This window comes from Varroa destructor, unplaced genomic scaffold, assembly GCF_002443255.2.
Source record: "Varroa destructor unplaced genomic scaffold, Vdes_3.0 BEIS01000001.1, whole genome shotgun sequence".
Lineage (NCBI taxonomy): Eukaryota > Metazoa > Arthropoda > Arachnida > Mesostigmata > Varroidae > Varroa > Varroa destructor.
The window spans coordinates 26,502,217-26,518,271 of record NW_019211454.1 but is presented as its reverse complement, the minus strand read 5'-3'; the positions used below and the strand labels follow the sequence as shown (position 1 = coordinate 26,518,271).

At 38.4% G+C, this 16,055-nt stretch overlaps 1 protein-coding gene across 5 annotated transcripts in view; it reads left to right on the top strand.

Moving 5' to 3' along the window:
• The first annotated feature begins 8 nt into the window (after positions 1-8).
• Wdr81 (WD repeat domain 81) overlaps positions 9-16,055 on the top strand; it is a 28,934-nt gene continuing 12,887 nt past the window's right edge. Inside the window, exons 1-11 of one of the 5 annotated variants that reach the window (XM_086978209.1) lie at positions 9-148; positions 10,918-11,007; positions 11,464-11,607; positions 12,087-12,278; positions 12,691-12,796; positions 12,913-13,178; positions 13,301-13,492; positions 13,691-13,969; positions 14,412-14,705; positions 14,996-15,142; positions 15,453-15,691. In XM_086978209.1, the coding sequence (XP_086834335.1) occupies positions 10,921-11,007; positions 11,464-11,607; positions 12,087-12,278; positions 12,691-12,796; positions 12,913-13,178; positions 13,301-13,492; positions 13,691-13,969; positions 14,412-14,705; positions 14,996-15,142; positions 15,453-15,691 (1,946 nt within the window). In that variant the 5' untranslated portion in view covers positions 9-148; positions 10,918-10,920. Of the gene's footprint in view, positions 149-9,756; positions 10,608-10,917; positions 11,008-11,463; positions 11,608-12,086; positions 12,279-12,690; positions 12,797-12,912; positions 13,179-13,300; positions 13,493-13,690; positions 13,970-14,411; positions 14,706-14,995; positions 15,143-15,452; positions 15,692-16,055 lie in introns of those variants that run through there. The other 4 variants (XM_022788154.2, XM_022788156.2, XM_022788155.2 and 1 more) reach the window with 4 other exon arrangements.

The window sequence follows — 16,055 nt, the reverse complement described above, 5'->3', positions numbered from 1 at the left end:
CTACGATCACAAGCACAAATGCTTACTGTTCTACACTTCTTACACATACGCATCGTGGTTACTCTCTTTGAAACGCGGTACATTGGACGTGTGAAAAATGATTGGCCGCGGCTTCGTGCCGGGGAATTACTTCAAACGCTGTTGAGAAGTAAGGATTCCACTATAATTTAGTTAATTGTGAGTTAATCTATACTCTTTAGAAAATAAACTACATAATAGTTTAATTGATAATACGAAATTCAATTATAATAGTTGTTTACATAGTTGAAGGACAGCGTTAATATAGAACAGAGTCGAGGCAACAGAACTCTCTGACGCTCGTATCAGCTGTGTCGCTGGTCTTTTAGTGAGAACGGACTGTAGTGTCACAAGCGAAATATAATGCTGGTCTTTCAGATTACCTACATACAGCATTAAAATCTAATAAAGTATTTTGATATTTCAAATCGGGTAAAATAAGCTCCCTTCGGATAAACATAAATCGGATAAATCTTATAGATTGTGCTTACCGCTGAATAAGTAAGCTAAAAATATTATTAGCAGAAGAACATCCAATTCGACTTTTGTTTTTGCAGACGATGGATTTAAGTTCATTTACACTTCAGTTTTGGGCTGAGTTTCGAACAAGTAAGGAGGAAATTGATTTATGGTAATTGCTTATGTTTATTGAGTTAATGGCAAGGATTTATAGGCGAGTTCAAAGAGATGCAAAAAACTTGTTTGTCGATATACTACCCCAATTATATACATTTTACGCCCCAGATTATAGAGATGATGTATCTTATATTAAGCTGTTATTTTAAACCTTATATATTACTGTATCAAAACAATTTGCAACAACAACAAATCGTAACCTATTTACTTGGGTAGCAGCACGGCATAATAATGCAGTAAACGTGTAAATAGATTTTTCTTTCCGCCTATTCTTTCTGGAAGCTCCAAAAGTTAATAAACTTTTGAAGCTTACAGAAAGAATCTAGAATCGAGTGTCTTCTTAGCAAGCGCTCGTAAATGAAATACTTAAATATTGACAACGCTAATCATTACGGCCATAGATCCACCAATTGCATTATTACGATCAAATTAAAGTAATTAATCTGTTTTCGATCAAAAACAGGAACAACAAATATTTTTGGCCAACTTATTGGTTGTTAAACCATGGAAACTGGGTTGTGTTGAAAGTTATGTCAAAAGCACAGAACGAATTTGAGTTTGTTCTGTGATGTATGATCCTCTACTACACTACAACTATTCGACCGGATTAGGTAATACGTTTAAAATATCAAAATACGGTTTTTCAGAGGTGGCTGGAAGGTTTATAAAGCTTTTTTGCATTATTAGCAGTTGCGTGCTGAGTAAAAACATTGTGCATCGAGGGATAGTTGGCAATCTTATTAATAATTGAAAAGCATCAAATTAGTTTTATAGCGTTTAAGTAGAAAAAGTTTTCCAAACTCATAGCTCCAACATAATCTCGGAAACCTGCATTCTTGTTTGCAAATATAACATTAACATAGTTTTGTGCAAAAAAGGATTCTCTTATTTATAGATAACATCTCGTCTTGTACAATCGGTATTAGAGAGATGTATATTCGCACGGAGTAAATATTCCTGTACCATAAAAACAGTAATAATCACACGTATGATTTAGATATTTCACAATCATATTCGCAAATTTATTCAAATTGCAACTTAACCGATTCTCTAGCCGAATGAACAGAAAAATTAAGGTCGCTAACAACTGCTTTGTCGCAAGCTAAATGTCGGTACGTTTTTAGAATGGGAATGATTTTATTATATTACAGCCTGTTTTGCTAAACAATTTTGTTAGATCAATCCGCATTGAATAACAGGAACACCGATCAGCGAATCGGGAACTGAAATGACGGGAAATGAAAAAGTCAACAGCGGCAACGGGTGCTGAGCAAACGAACTATTCCAAAGCAGCGACATATTATTGCTTGGACAAACTCGTTGAAATGTACAACACACATTCAAGTATAGCCGTTCGCCGCGCCAATCAAGATATGCTAATGCTTACTTACTCTCAGAACAGCAACTAACTGTAGAGTTGATCACCTAACTTTTTGATCATAGATATAAGAAAATTATATATTTGCTCGATCCATACCACGGACCACATCTTTCGCATAGGTTCTATGAAACATGGAATCCACCATAGATGATGCCACCTAGTAGTTGATTTCATTCAGATACACGTTTGCTAAAAGCATCCAGACCGAATTCTATCTGCTGTTGTCTCTGTACGGAACTAATAATACTGCACTAATTTACCACGGAATGAGTACGTATAGCTATATTAGACGTCAGTGAGGTTTCATTTTATAACATTAAATAATACCGCTTTCAAACAGAGCTGTACTTCAATTTTACCTATCAGCTCATTAATAGACTACGACAACTACTGCATAGTCTTGTACTATAGCAGACGCTGTTCGATTGGTATCAGATCATTTGGCCTGTACTAAAGACGTTCAGCTGATTTAGTAACCTACTAGGGGACTAATTGACCCCTTCCTAGTTTCATCTGTACCCCAGTCCAAGCCTTTCAATTGCTACTTCAGTGATCTACGTGTGCAATATTAGGTATACTGTGGGCAGCAGCAGTGACGTCTTCTGCAGTAATCAGCGATAGACGTGGATTTACCAATAGTAGCGTCAACATTTCTATACATACGAAAGCTAGGTCATTGTTTCAAATCGCTATACACCCCTCGGCCTGCCTGTCAACAAGGGGTGCACTAGAAAATTATTGATCAGCATCGACATGCGCAATAACAGGATGAACAAACGATTACCAGTGGCTTTGCAGCGCATCAATTGATGACGTCAAATCGCTCGCGTTATCATATTAATGCTCTCGTTGACAAAAAGCCTAATACAACGCCAACCAACAATATCTAAGCGTCCCAATGCCACGACTGCCGTAGCGATTGCATAGAATGAACGGAATTTCCGTTTGACAGCCATAGCGAGATGAACGATGAGAATTTCTCGTTACTAAAGCCGCTGCTGTCATCATCCTGTAAAGCCAATCGACAGTGTCACCGCCGACAGTTGGTGGCATCATAACCACACCAGCGTTTGCTCCTTAGTAGAATGGAGCATAGGATCAAGAGGATCCTCACAGACAATGATAGGGACTCTTGTGGTCATCACACGAAACTGCTACGAGTGCAAAGTAAACGCTTAGATTTACTTGGTCATTGAACCACTAGTCATCATCACTAATCACCTAGTGAATCAGTCAGTCGATTAGTCATTAGGTGATTTATCTCAGTGGCTGGTTCTGAAGCAACTTACAAACCGATCGTTTGCTTTCTTCCTCTTAAGAACTTGATTACTCCTCATTACCCTGAAGCGAAAAACGCTTTTGTTAGTTTTACGTTCATTCGTCTTGCATCGTAGTTGGGCTGACGTCATTATCTAGATCGTTACCAATAGCGTGGCATCAAATCATGTCGGTGAGGCGGTAACGCTACAGCAATATATACGTCAATAGAACGTTAGGAAAAGCAAACGATGACGCACGATTTGAGCAAAGGGCTAAAATGAGATCTATTTCGCCAGAAGGTGACACAGAACAGAGTTATTAAATGATCTTATCGAACAAGAGTGACTCTGTAATAGGAACCCCGATCACTCAACAAACCAGTCACTGAACACGACTAACGACACTCAAATATAACGATATAAAATAAAATATATAATATATATATATATATATATATATATATATATATATATATAAAGATATAATATAACATTTGTATAACGATTTCCTAATATTCTAAACGTATTATTCTTGTAACTTTTTCACCTACTTTCAATAACAAAAAAAATTAGGTTTAAAAGAGCTCTGAATAGCAAGAAACTATGTTCTTCTTAGGATGTGTTCACTGCTAAAATTTTCCAACGCTACGCAATTTATGTGACAACTCGTGTACAGAGATCATTCGTCCGCAATTCCATGCTTATCGCGGCTAATCCACAATTTTATAGCTATTTTTACGTCGACACAACTCGCGAGATACAGCAGTTTCCACAAGGCAGTAGGACTATTCTGTGCATTCGGTTAGGCAGAAGAATACGTCCATCCATGACAACAAGTTTCATATCAATCGAAGTATTTAAATCATAACATTTTCTAATCAAAGGTTTTGTCAACCAAGTGGTTCATGCAGACAAATACGTAGCACCAGGCGATATCGTCTTCAGGTATAAACGGCGTAAAACCAACACCTACCGTATGACGATGGCATCTATGCCCGTAGATCTCATATCTGCATCATGCACAGATACCTAACAAATTCAATCTAATGAAATTTTGATGATAAATGAAGGAGAAACAATTCCATATTTGTTCAACTCTGCAGATCATTATCATTTTCGAGTCTTAACCCTTTAAGGGTCAAAAGTCTTAGCTGTAGTTCTGTGTATCCGTCTGCTTACCCCTAAACAGCTCACAAGCTGGTAATCAGCAGTCAAGTTAACGCTCAAGACTAGAACAACAAAATGTACTACCTAATTAGGGTCAAGGCGCCTCTTTTAGTCTCTACTTACTAGTATAACAGGAGCAGGACCTGTGATATCAGCCTGATAATTCTCTTTCACTCGGCAATTCGTTAGTGGTTTTTCGCCGACTTGAGATCGCATTTTTTCGAAGAAAAAAATTTCGCTAAAACATAGCACCCTGTGACCGACAACTGCGTTGAGTCAGTTGGTACCGTTTCATTGTTGGAACCGATGTTTGATTGAAAAAAAATCTACTCATATCGAACGAATAAAACCCACCACACTGTAGACAATTGTTTAGCAGCCCGTTTCGAAGACACCATACGTGACATGCTTCCGATTTTATCCAATGAAATCTTGCTGCTAGAGCAAAAAGGCATTCAGTGCTGACCCCATTTTGAAAAATACGTTGCTGTCAGTATGACATCATGCGTTTCGTAACATGCATTAGCTTCATATAAATATAGAATTTACATGATCAAGTATATATATATATATATATCAAATATAGAATCATGACATAGAATATAACTTACGCGGGAGAAGTATGGGCGCCCCGCTCCTGACCGGATGTTGTTCCAATCTTCCTTAACACCATAAGGTTGCTGTCCTACCGTTTCCTTTAGCATATACAGATTCTATGACCATCCCCTTAATCAGGTAAAACACGGTAATTGTCATGGCTTATTACTTAACAAATATGAACCACCAATTTCTTACCACACACATTTGTTACTATGATCGCAACAGAGGATGTGAAATACAGCGCGAGTATTAAGCAGAGTTGTGCTTTATCAACAAAAAAATCCCAGCGAAGTAATACGCTATCTTTACGACTTCTAGCTTCGTCGTTCTAGCTTTAAATGGAACGGTCACGAGTTTTGTTTCGAATGCATTTCTATTTAAATAATGTTACTGTTCAGAACATGAAGTTCTATAAAATGATTGTGTAAAACTGCGCTTTAGCGCGAAATTTTACATTATGTTATTATATATAAATTGGTTAAATATTAGATAACTAGATAATAAAAATAAATATTGAAGAGGTCATTATTATGTTTATAGGAGTATTTATATATTATTACATCCTCTGTGCAACACATTTGCAAAATGTGTATTTTTTACCACTAAACGGAGCATCAACATAGAGCGCAGATGGAATTCAAATTTCATATTTTATCGAGATCAACGGCAAATTTCGCATTTTCAAAAAAAAATTTATGAAGATCATCACGTGGCATTAGCTACGGAAGGAAGCGGACCGATCTTGAGCTAACATAACTAAAGAAAAACAACTGTTATAGGGGAGGGTAGCCACGTTTTCGATGTGCGTGTTTCCATGCAAATTTAACTTTGGCTGGTAATAGTCTTTGCTACTAGCATACGCACCGCAAGTGAAGCTGCTGACGCAGACGGTGTAGAACAACGCTATGCACCGTAAAGCTGCATCAACGCTAACGGCGAACGTGAATGGCAATGTAAATAACACTGTTATTACACAAATAGCAATATATATATCTGTGTACCTCGAAACATGATCAAAATGCACTCTCCGAATTTGTTTCCCCTGGCTTCACCGAATCTTTCCAGTAAACTTGTCAGGAAGCAGTCCTGGAAGTGGGGCTGCCGCCGTCAAAGCAGGCATTCAGCACAAAACAGAGCACATAGGCTGACAGACTATAACGATCAATGACAAACTCTTATACTTAACCCACATGTGGATATTAATCGTTTACTAGAAGTCCTATTTACTGCTAAATGTATACGTATCAGTCATGGTATTATTTTTTACTTCGCATAAATTCGTTACACCAACGGTTTTTTGGATAATACAAGTCGAATTCAAAGCACTTTTATACGGCTATAAACCGTAAAACAAATTATACTACTGTATGGTGGTATGCGGTATAATTATTCATTTTCGATATACTGGTATGAAAATATAGAGTATACATCAATCGCTCCCAAGTATCGCAGCTCGTTTTTTGGTCTATATTAAACAACGAATATTATCTCTTAGTATCTGTCAGGCCCTACACCTTGGGACTAACCTTTGTTCTTGTGTTAAAAAAAGAAACGCTGTGCATTACATGGTTGCCTTACTTAATCTGCACTGAAAAACGGTGTAGAACAACGCTATGCACCGTAAAGCTGCGTCAACGCTAACAAAAAAAATTTGACGTTCAAATGAAACAGGTCGCAGCATTCTATTCGTAAACACTAGAAAAAGTCCTGAAAATGCTATGAGGTGCATGTGGAGAAGGGATCTAACAGTGAAAAGAGCAGAAAATGATTAGCACTAGTAATTACCAGTACTGATATGAGTGTCGCCTTAACTAACATTGTTAGCTAACTTAACATTGTTTAAGTCTGTTTTTAGCAAATTTGTTGAACTGGCTTCTAAACATTTTCCAAGTATTACCTCTTATTTACCAACATTATTTAGCTAAAAATTACAAATATAGAGAACAGGCCTGTGATGTATCATTTTCTAAATGACTTTCATTTGTATTTCTATGTCAGTGTAAAAGTACTTTCTCAGTAACTAATATATATATATATATATATAGAGTGATCTTATAGACCGAACATATGAAATAACTCAAATCGTGTATCATTAGCATAATTATAGACTGCTTGAGCATCATTGATGCGTAATAAGTACGGAGAGAAACGTGCCATTTAGAATTAATTGCTTAGAGATTATGTTTCCCAAATAGATTCCATATATGCTGGTGAAAATGTTAAGTGAAAAGAGCTGTACGGTAAGAAAGACTGGTGCAAACATTTTACAATAAGAAATTAAAAGAAAATGCTGGAATTCTAAATATGAGGGGTTACTATGATTTCGACATCATCTTGGCAAAAAATAGAGAATCCAATGGACCCCGTATGGACTTTTGGTTATGTGAATGTTTTTGCTTATTTCGAAGATCAGCTCAAATGAAGTCTGACATGCAACATCAACACGGCGCTACATGCCGAGCTCACTCATGTTGTTATTAATAAAAGCACCACAGGGTAGCGATTTAGTTCAAGGAAAGGATTATTCTTATAAACTTATTCTGTTAGAATATTTCTGTGTACAGGCATTTGGTGAGATTAGTACGATTGCTTTGAGCGTCTTCAACAAACGGTCAAAACATTGTAATGTACGGTTCCGAGATACATCGATAGCTTTATCAGGCTCTGTTCTTTTATATTACACCTGTCGACTAGCCATGATAGATTACAGTGCTCTTTTTTTCGTTAAACATTTGTACTCACCTGCAGCGTGCAGTCAGGACTGAATTTTATATTCCCACGACACTGAATTCGTATTCAGACTTCCTGACTCGGCGCGTTGTGATGCTTCTTTTTTTTTCGTTATAAACTAATAGAATAACTCCACTGGAAAAACTGTACTTCTTAACGTCGTTGTGGTAACAAAGGACCTCACACTGTTGATAGTAACTATACCACCGTGACAACTATATACGTGCGCGTGCACTTCGTTCAACGGCACATATATAGTGATCTTCCTTCGGTCAAATGCCTTTCGCCGCGTTCAAAGTGCACACTCTGTGAGAATCGATCTGTCGTCGCCTATAACGCACCGCTATCTAGATATCTAAACCGTATGGCTGACCAAGCATCACTTAGGCATATTTTTCAAACAGCTTCTCGCCTATTGGAAACAGCCGAGAACAAAAAGCGGTAGACCAAGACATCCATATATCACGCAGAGCAACGCCAGATTTCGCAGAAATTGCCACCTCCTTGTAGCTCGGTGTTTCAAAGCACTATGTGGTAGCTACTCCAGCCAGTTAAGTTGCCAAACCTAATTTGTCTGATTTAGGTTGCCACATAAACTCCCTAAAATATTTTACCTTCTTGCTCACAAACGCTACTGTCGCTCAAATAACTCGCTCGGCAACTGCGGGATTGCTTTCTTGCCGTAAGAGGGGCGACGAAGCAACTGCAGCGGATTAGTTGGTGACAATTTGTTTTAATGGCTTCTGGAATTACCCCATCTAAAGATAAAAGCACAGCACATATTATCTTTTACAGACAGGGCCGACCTGTCATCAGCGATGCACAATTTCTAGTGTAGTCTTTGCTACACGACACTAGGATAACACATACAGTACGAATCTATAGATAAGTGTCCATAGTTAACTGGCGCCGTTCACAAGACTCGATGATTTACCGCTCTCTGGCGAATTTTCCGCATTAGAGTAAAGTACTGGATAATCTTTTCACACGTTCACAAAGGGTAGGCGAGATCGGAAGGAAAGGGAGGAGTGCGAGACTACCAGACAACTTGTTACGCGACAATGTTCTGTTCAAATACGTGCGCAATTGTAGTTCTACACCGTATTAAAAATCCGATATTAAATAATGAGATCCTTACATAAAGCGTTACTAATGAATGATTACAGTGCCTGGTAAGTTCTCAGTACGTGTTTCAAAACGTTATTTAGACCACTCCTTGTAGTACTGGGCATATCTAAGACGAGGGAGAAATAGAAAGAACCTGACTTTTAACACGAATCAGTTGCAGTTTTAAATATACAGTATATATATAGACTAATAAATAGCCAGTTGGTCACGAAAAAGCTCGGAAACGCTTAAGGGTCGTTACTTCAACAAAAGCCCGTCAAGGATCTCACTTTTTTTAAATAAAGATGATACAATTCAAAAATTTTTTTCACCTATAGCGATTAGTAAGTGCTCATGTGTGTTTGTTGTCAGTAAAGCGGTTTTGTCTATTTCGAACTCGATTCGGTTCGGAACGATGCTTGCATCTCGACAACTTCTAGCGTTAAGCTGCTACAAACGCAAACGTTGCCTGTTGAACCGAGCTAGAGTTTATGTTTACGCCAGCTGAATTCACCCACTACTCACACAAATCTTACTTGGCCCACACCTACAGCCACGGCAGCTCCAGTGCGCGTTCGAGAGTGCATTTAACTAGATGAGATTCGAAATTTCAAAAACAGGCAAAAGAAAACCATAGCTAAGTAGTATAGAAAAAACGTATCTGATAATACAGATAATGCGGTTATGTTGTTACTTGAAGCAGACAAAATTGGCCGTTCATCTATTTGAAATTTTGAACAGACATTGCCATACGCGTGTTTGCGAGGATAGCTTATGCATTATTCTGAGAGGTGTCCACAAGTTCCGGCTCATCCACAGGGTACGATGCTTTGTTGAGTTCCAGGTCAGCCGTATATATCAACGCACACAGCTACGTGATAATCGTTTGAGCTCGAGAGCTGAGAGAAGGATTTGTGCAGACGACACTAATATAGATTTAGAATAACAGGAATTATAATAACAATAACAAATGATAATGGTGGTACTACAGAACAGGGCTGCAGCATCTGTTGCCGAGGGGCAGATCGTATGCCGTATCGTATGAACCGCTAGACATATATTGACGGAGTGAGCTCTCTCGAAGAATGCGGGCTTTTTCCGTGTAAATAATAACAACATATATAATCATGTCCCACACCGGAGCTGCCTGAAGAGAAACAAAAATAACGGGTTTTGATTAATGTTCGGGAGTGTAGGTACCGTGAAGGTGAGTGTCGTATTCGGCACATGAATACTCTACCTGACAATGCACCTAGTAATCCCACATCATTGACTTAACATATACGTAGCACTTCTATGACAGCTGGTCGCATTACACCAGCTGCTCTCGTACACCACGGAACACTGTCAATTTCAAGGGTGCTTGTGCACAAATCATTCCGAAGCATTTACATCCGTTTGCCAAGCGTCTAGTGTAGGCAGTGTTGGCTAGAATCATTCACTTGCGAAGGTGAGTGGCACTTAACTGGTTCACGACACTGTGTCTTATGCCGGATTGAGGAAACCCGTTGACAGGTTGTGATTCAATCTAGTTCGAAGTAAAAATTTCGGCAAATTTAACTTGACAGTAGTTTCTCTAACGTAATAAGAATCGACGTGAAACGTTTATGCCGGCAATGTGGAGTGACGAGCTTCGCACTCTATATAACAGTGTTTTCAAGCACAAATGAAACGAAGATCGTCATAAATGATCAAAACGTGCGGTAAAGGTAAAGTATTTCACGAGAACAAGCTTTTCGATCCCGCATCTTCGAGATAGACCCCAACAACTCCATTATATGATAGTGGTTTTTAGCTATGTAGAGAACTCACTTTACATAGGTGCAGAAGAAAATGGCCCATGTACGTTGCATGATGTTTTTTGTGAGAAATGCTTTAAGCTTCTATTGGTCAAAACGAATTAATATCTCCAATGTTTTTAGTTGGGAAGACGCGTTCAATGCAGTTTGTGTATTTCTATCCTCACTTAAACCGGTTGCTCGTTACAAAAAACTAACTCGTGTTTACAAACGCTTTCAGGCGATGTCGGGCGCGGCGGAACTGCAGAGGGTTTTCGGAGTTGAGCGCAGTCACATACTCCAACTCAGTGAGAATCAATTCAGAATTATTGTGAGTTTATCAAGAATGAAATGTTTTTGTTGAAATTAGTGTACGTCGGAATGTGCCTATGTTATTTCGAAAAAAGAGAAAATATTGTAATCGGAGTTTACTTCTAAGCATGACAATCACAGTATTCAATAACTACCCTTAGCTGATTATTTATTTACTCATTAAAAACTTGTATAATGTCATATTATTCATCTATTCTTGATTATTTATGTGTTAAAGACACTTTCATAAAAAATTATCTATTACTATCTATTACGAGAATTATCTATTACTCAAATGTTATGCATTCATTTTGAAGATTGGGCTAAGGTCAAGCTATACGGTGCCCACAAATACTACTAACAATCACCGCTACAAAAAAATCTGATAATGTGGTGAAAAATATATGAGCATAAGGTCTCGAGGATGTTTTTTAACAGCCTTGACAAGTTATTTTTATTAACTCTATATAATCAGGTGAGTGATGAATGGCTAACGGCCGTGGTTTCCACGGGACATCTTCCGCCCCAGTGTCCCTCGTTGAATCTTCCGGAAGTCGAAATAGGCGCTATAATGTTTCAGGAGAAGCGACACTTACCACTTGGATTCACCTTTGTGCAAGTGAGTATGAACAAATGGACTTGCGAAAAAGTATGTCATCGATTTCTAAAGTTGTTTACATAATAGTTCCCTAAGTATGTTAATTATTGAATTATTATATTAAATAAAGCGAACGAAAGGGTGGTGTTCTATATCATTAAACGTAAACGAATGTTTTGTTAACTATGGGTTTGCTCAGCGAAACGTATTTGTTTATGGTTGATTAAATGTATTTCATGGTCTAACTAGCTAATGTGAGTCTATGGTAACCACGAACTTGGTAACCACGAACAAATGGCTACAAGTTTGGTTTTCTGAAAGAACCTTATGTATTTTTTTCTTAATCTAATTAGGTTTCGATTTATGTATATATGTGTCCCGAAGAACACATATGCGCACAAAAGAAAGGTTTAACAACAATCTTATCTAAGGTGGCTTACCTCATATTTACATCATATGTAAAATGTTTTTCATGTTTACTAAACATATATGAATGCCAGGTGGATATATTAGACAAGCACGAAGATCTGTACGTTCGCAAGAAGCCGATTCCGATACCGAAAAAGTGTGCCACATACAAAAGTATTTTTGAGGTGCTCCAAAGCATTAACGAGACAAATTTCGCAAATTTATGGACGGAGGCCAATGGAGATACTAGTGGAGAAACTTCAATACGGTTGGAGGATTTTGAGGTACGCAATTTATTTGTCGTTTAAATTTTACTTTTAAGTAATAGTTCCCATATATTAAATATTATTAAACACTACATTCGCCAGGGTGACTACAATGTAAAGTTTTGAATCGTTTCATTTATTTATTAGCTTTGGCTAGAGCTGAAAGCTTTGGCATTAATAAAAATGCGCACTAATAACCATATTCTTCGGTCATAGGTAACAAAATAATTCCGACCTGGATAGTAATAAGGATTTGACAATCAGAATTCAAGTGTTCGTTAGTTTGTATCAGTAACAAAAGCTTATCGTTGGAATCTGCAAGGTAAACCAGGAAATTCATCTGAGATGTTCTGGATTTAATAGCTATCCTACTTTTTGATACTAGCAAGCCCATCGGATTAATTTCTAAATCCTGGTGCATTTATTCTAGAGTTTCACTGATCGGCTGGCCGCTGTTCTGGACAAACTATACAACTGTAGAGTGATAACGGACTGTGATAGCCCGAAACTTTCGTTGAAGGTGCCGAAAGACAACGGTAGGTATATTATATGCTTTATATCGCTATTGGCCAAGACGTATATGGTGACTTACATGGCTAGATAAGGGTTCTATTCGTTTTTACTCAACTTAATTTGTCGTTCATCATTTCAGAGCCGCTAACGGCCCATGCGGGTATTCATCCTCTCTGGGTTGTGATAGAGACTTCGGCTGCATTTGTATTGTTGTCTCCGTACTTACCGCATTCACTCGTTCATCTACCGTGTTTCTCTCCAGCTGTAATGTATCGATCACCTGCGCGTGGTCTCTTCATCGCTTATCAATTGGCGGAGCTTTTAGCGTTCGCCGCTGAGGCTGGACTCGATATTGGGGAGCTGACACTTGAAGATTTTCGCATCACCGATAGCCTTTGGATATTAGTGTGTATCTTCGAATAAATTCTTCGAAGGTTACTCTTGTTTATTTATACATCTTCGTTGGCTTTTGGCATTAGTTTGATATTTTTCCTGCAAGCATTTAACAATATTTTTTCGGTTCCCAGCTCTGCCCGAGATGGAACAGGGGAATTCTGAAGAACGCCATAACAGCAGCGGAATATGAAGAGTTTCGTTCTACTTGCTTTCGTTTTCTTGTAGAACCAAGCACAGGGACGGAGTTGCCATTGAAGGAGGCAATGGACGCATGGCTAGAAGGAAAACTAGGAAACTTTGAGTACCTTATGCTGTTAAACAAGGTTCGATACGTCTTTTTGGTCCACCATCGTGTCAATAATTGGGCAAATGAAGCGTTCTTTGTATCTGACATCCTTATATAAGTTAGAGTTTTAAAAATTAACTGAAAAAGCGATCGTCGTATCTTAAACCTAATCTTAATATAAGTAATTTTTACGTATTATATAGTCGAATCAAATGCATCTGCGCTTTATGATTAGTTAAGCGGGCGTTGCGCAAATAATCCCTACTATCATCCTGTACTTCCGTGGGTGACGGACTTCTCGTCCCCTGAAGGAGCCAACTTTCGCGATCTGTCCAAATCTAAGTTTCGCCTTACCAGAGGCGATCGGCAGTTAGATGTAACTTACGAAAGCGCTCTGAGCCTTGCGCAACAAAGCATGGAGGTAGGAGGGACGATGCAACAGGTGGACCGCGCTCTTCGGGTACCTCATCACATTTCCGAAATTCTTTCGGATATAACATATTACGTTTATAAGGTGAGTATTTCAACAGCTTTAGCAAATAATTTTTTTCTTTTTGTAATAACATATCTATAAGACTCTGTTTGCTTTGTTATGCTGTGCTTTTGAAGGCATATTTATCTTTTTAGAATCCTCTACCCCTAATTTTAATGAGTTAGTTGTTTTAACTTTTAAATGATGTATGTGTGATGGTTACCACTGTCCAACCTATATAAATGTAAAATGTCAGCTTACATATTGCGTAGAACGACTGACGTTTTTCTGATAACCTAGCTTAAATCAAATAGTATCCTATTCCATAGCTGCACCCTTGTTACGTACAATGAGAACTATAAACCAGTACAACACTTCCAGCCATGAGTTTATTAGTACGTATCGCTAACGCTACTGATTTAAAAATTATGGTCTCTGTACATGGTCGCATATTATGATGTGATTGCTATGCGATACTGATCAGGCTCGTCGCTTCAGCAGAGAGGTCTTGTGCACCCATGTCCGTCAGAAATGGGTGCCAGCCGAATATCCCGCTTCGATACAACGACTGCAAGAGTGGTCGCCCAATGAAAGCATTCCAGAGTTTTTTACTGATCCATCTATATTTCGATCGGTTCATTCGGATCTGCCAGATCTCGAGATTCCATCATGGGCGGAAAGCCCAGAAGACTTCACTGTCAAGCACATGAATATTCTACAGAGTCAATACGTGGCTGAACACTTACATCATTGGATCGATATTACATTTGGTTATAAGGTTAGTAGCCCCTAAATTGATTATACAGGAGATAAATATTAAAAGAAATATGTAGCAGGCAAAACATGATGAGTCAATTGGATAGCTCCGTTACTAACAATACTGCGCACTATCTGAATGGTGTTGTTGGGAAGTTTTACACTCACGTGAAAAGCCACGTATTCCTCAATTACTTTAGTGAACAAATGTAAATGTAAGATACCGTAAATTAACTTCAAACTTTTATTTCCGGTAGACACCATTATATAGGGTTAGTATTGATAGTAGTTGTTTTATCATGTGCTTTCCAGTTAACGGGAGCCGCTGCAATTAAGGCGAAGAACGTAAGCCTTCCATTAGTGGATAATCATACATTTCTTCTAGCTGGAGGTGTTAGTCAACTGTTTACATTGCCGCACCCCCCGCGAAAAAGAGCAAGTGCTAACAGACCACCAAAGGTAAAACACCTGGATTTAAGTGTTTCTAATTATGTAGGAAACGTATTCGAAGCTAATAAATAGCTTAGCAGAATTGTGCGCAGATTCACATATGTACACGTGAATTAAATTTGCGCCAGCATCGCGTCCAATCATAAGGGCTATTAAAGGTAGCACAACTAACTACTAAACGTGTAGTTAATTCTGTAAGGACCTGCGCGGTTTTCAAAAAATTGTGCTATGTAGATATACCTTTTGGATATTTACTTTGAAGCTGAGTGTGACTGCTAGGTGTTCTGTTTTTATATTGCTCTTCGTATGTGATTTATAGTTGTCAACATCGTCAGTGTTACGCAATCCCGGCTTACGTCACCAACGGCGAGGCCGGTCGGTCCATGGCCGCAGGACAGAAGGTCTACCAGACAGTCGTTTGGCCAATAGGTCATTTCAAGAAGATCAGGTCATTTTAACCTCGAGTGTTGGAACGTCTGCTTCGGCACTCTTCGATCAGCAGCTGCAGAGTGAAAGTCAAATAGCGCAGCAAGGTGGAGCCAACCGGCGATTATTTAGGTAAAGACCATTGGAACTCCAAGATTTCGCTAATTTTGTATTGTGGTATATGTTTCGATCAATGCAAGAATAAGTAGAGCTATCTACTTTTGTCATAAGTTACTGATTCTGCGACTCAAAGACCAGAGTTTCCACTACGTAGAGACCGCTTATGGCATATCTAACAAGTACCAAGGCATTTATTCTAACTTTTTTACCTTTGAACATACCCAATTTTCTTATTAAAAAATACGGTGTAAGATCGAAGCAGTGTGTTTCGTAAAAATATACACGGAGCGGCGTGGCCTCTTTTTCATTTCGTCGTATTGAGTGCCTCGATTGATTTACGTACATCAAGATGATACTACGATCAACTAATACCTTT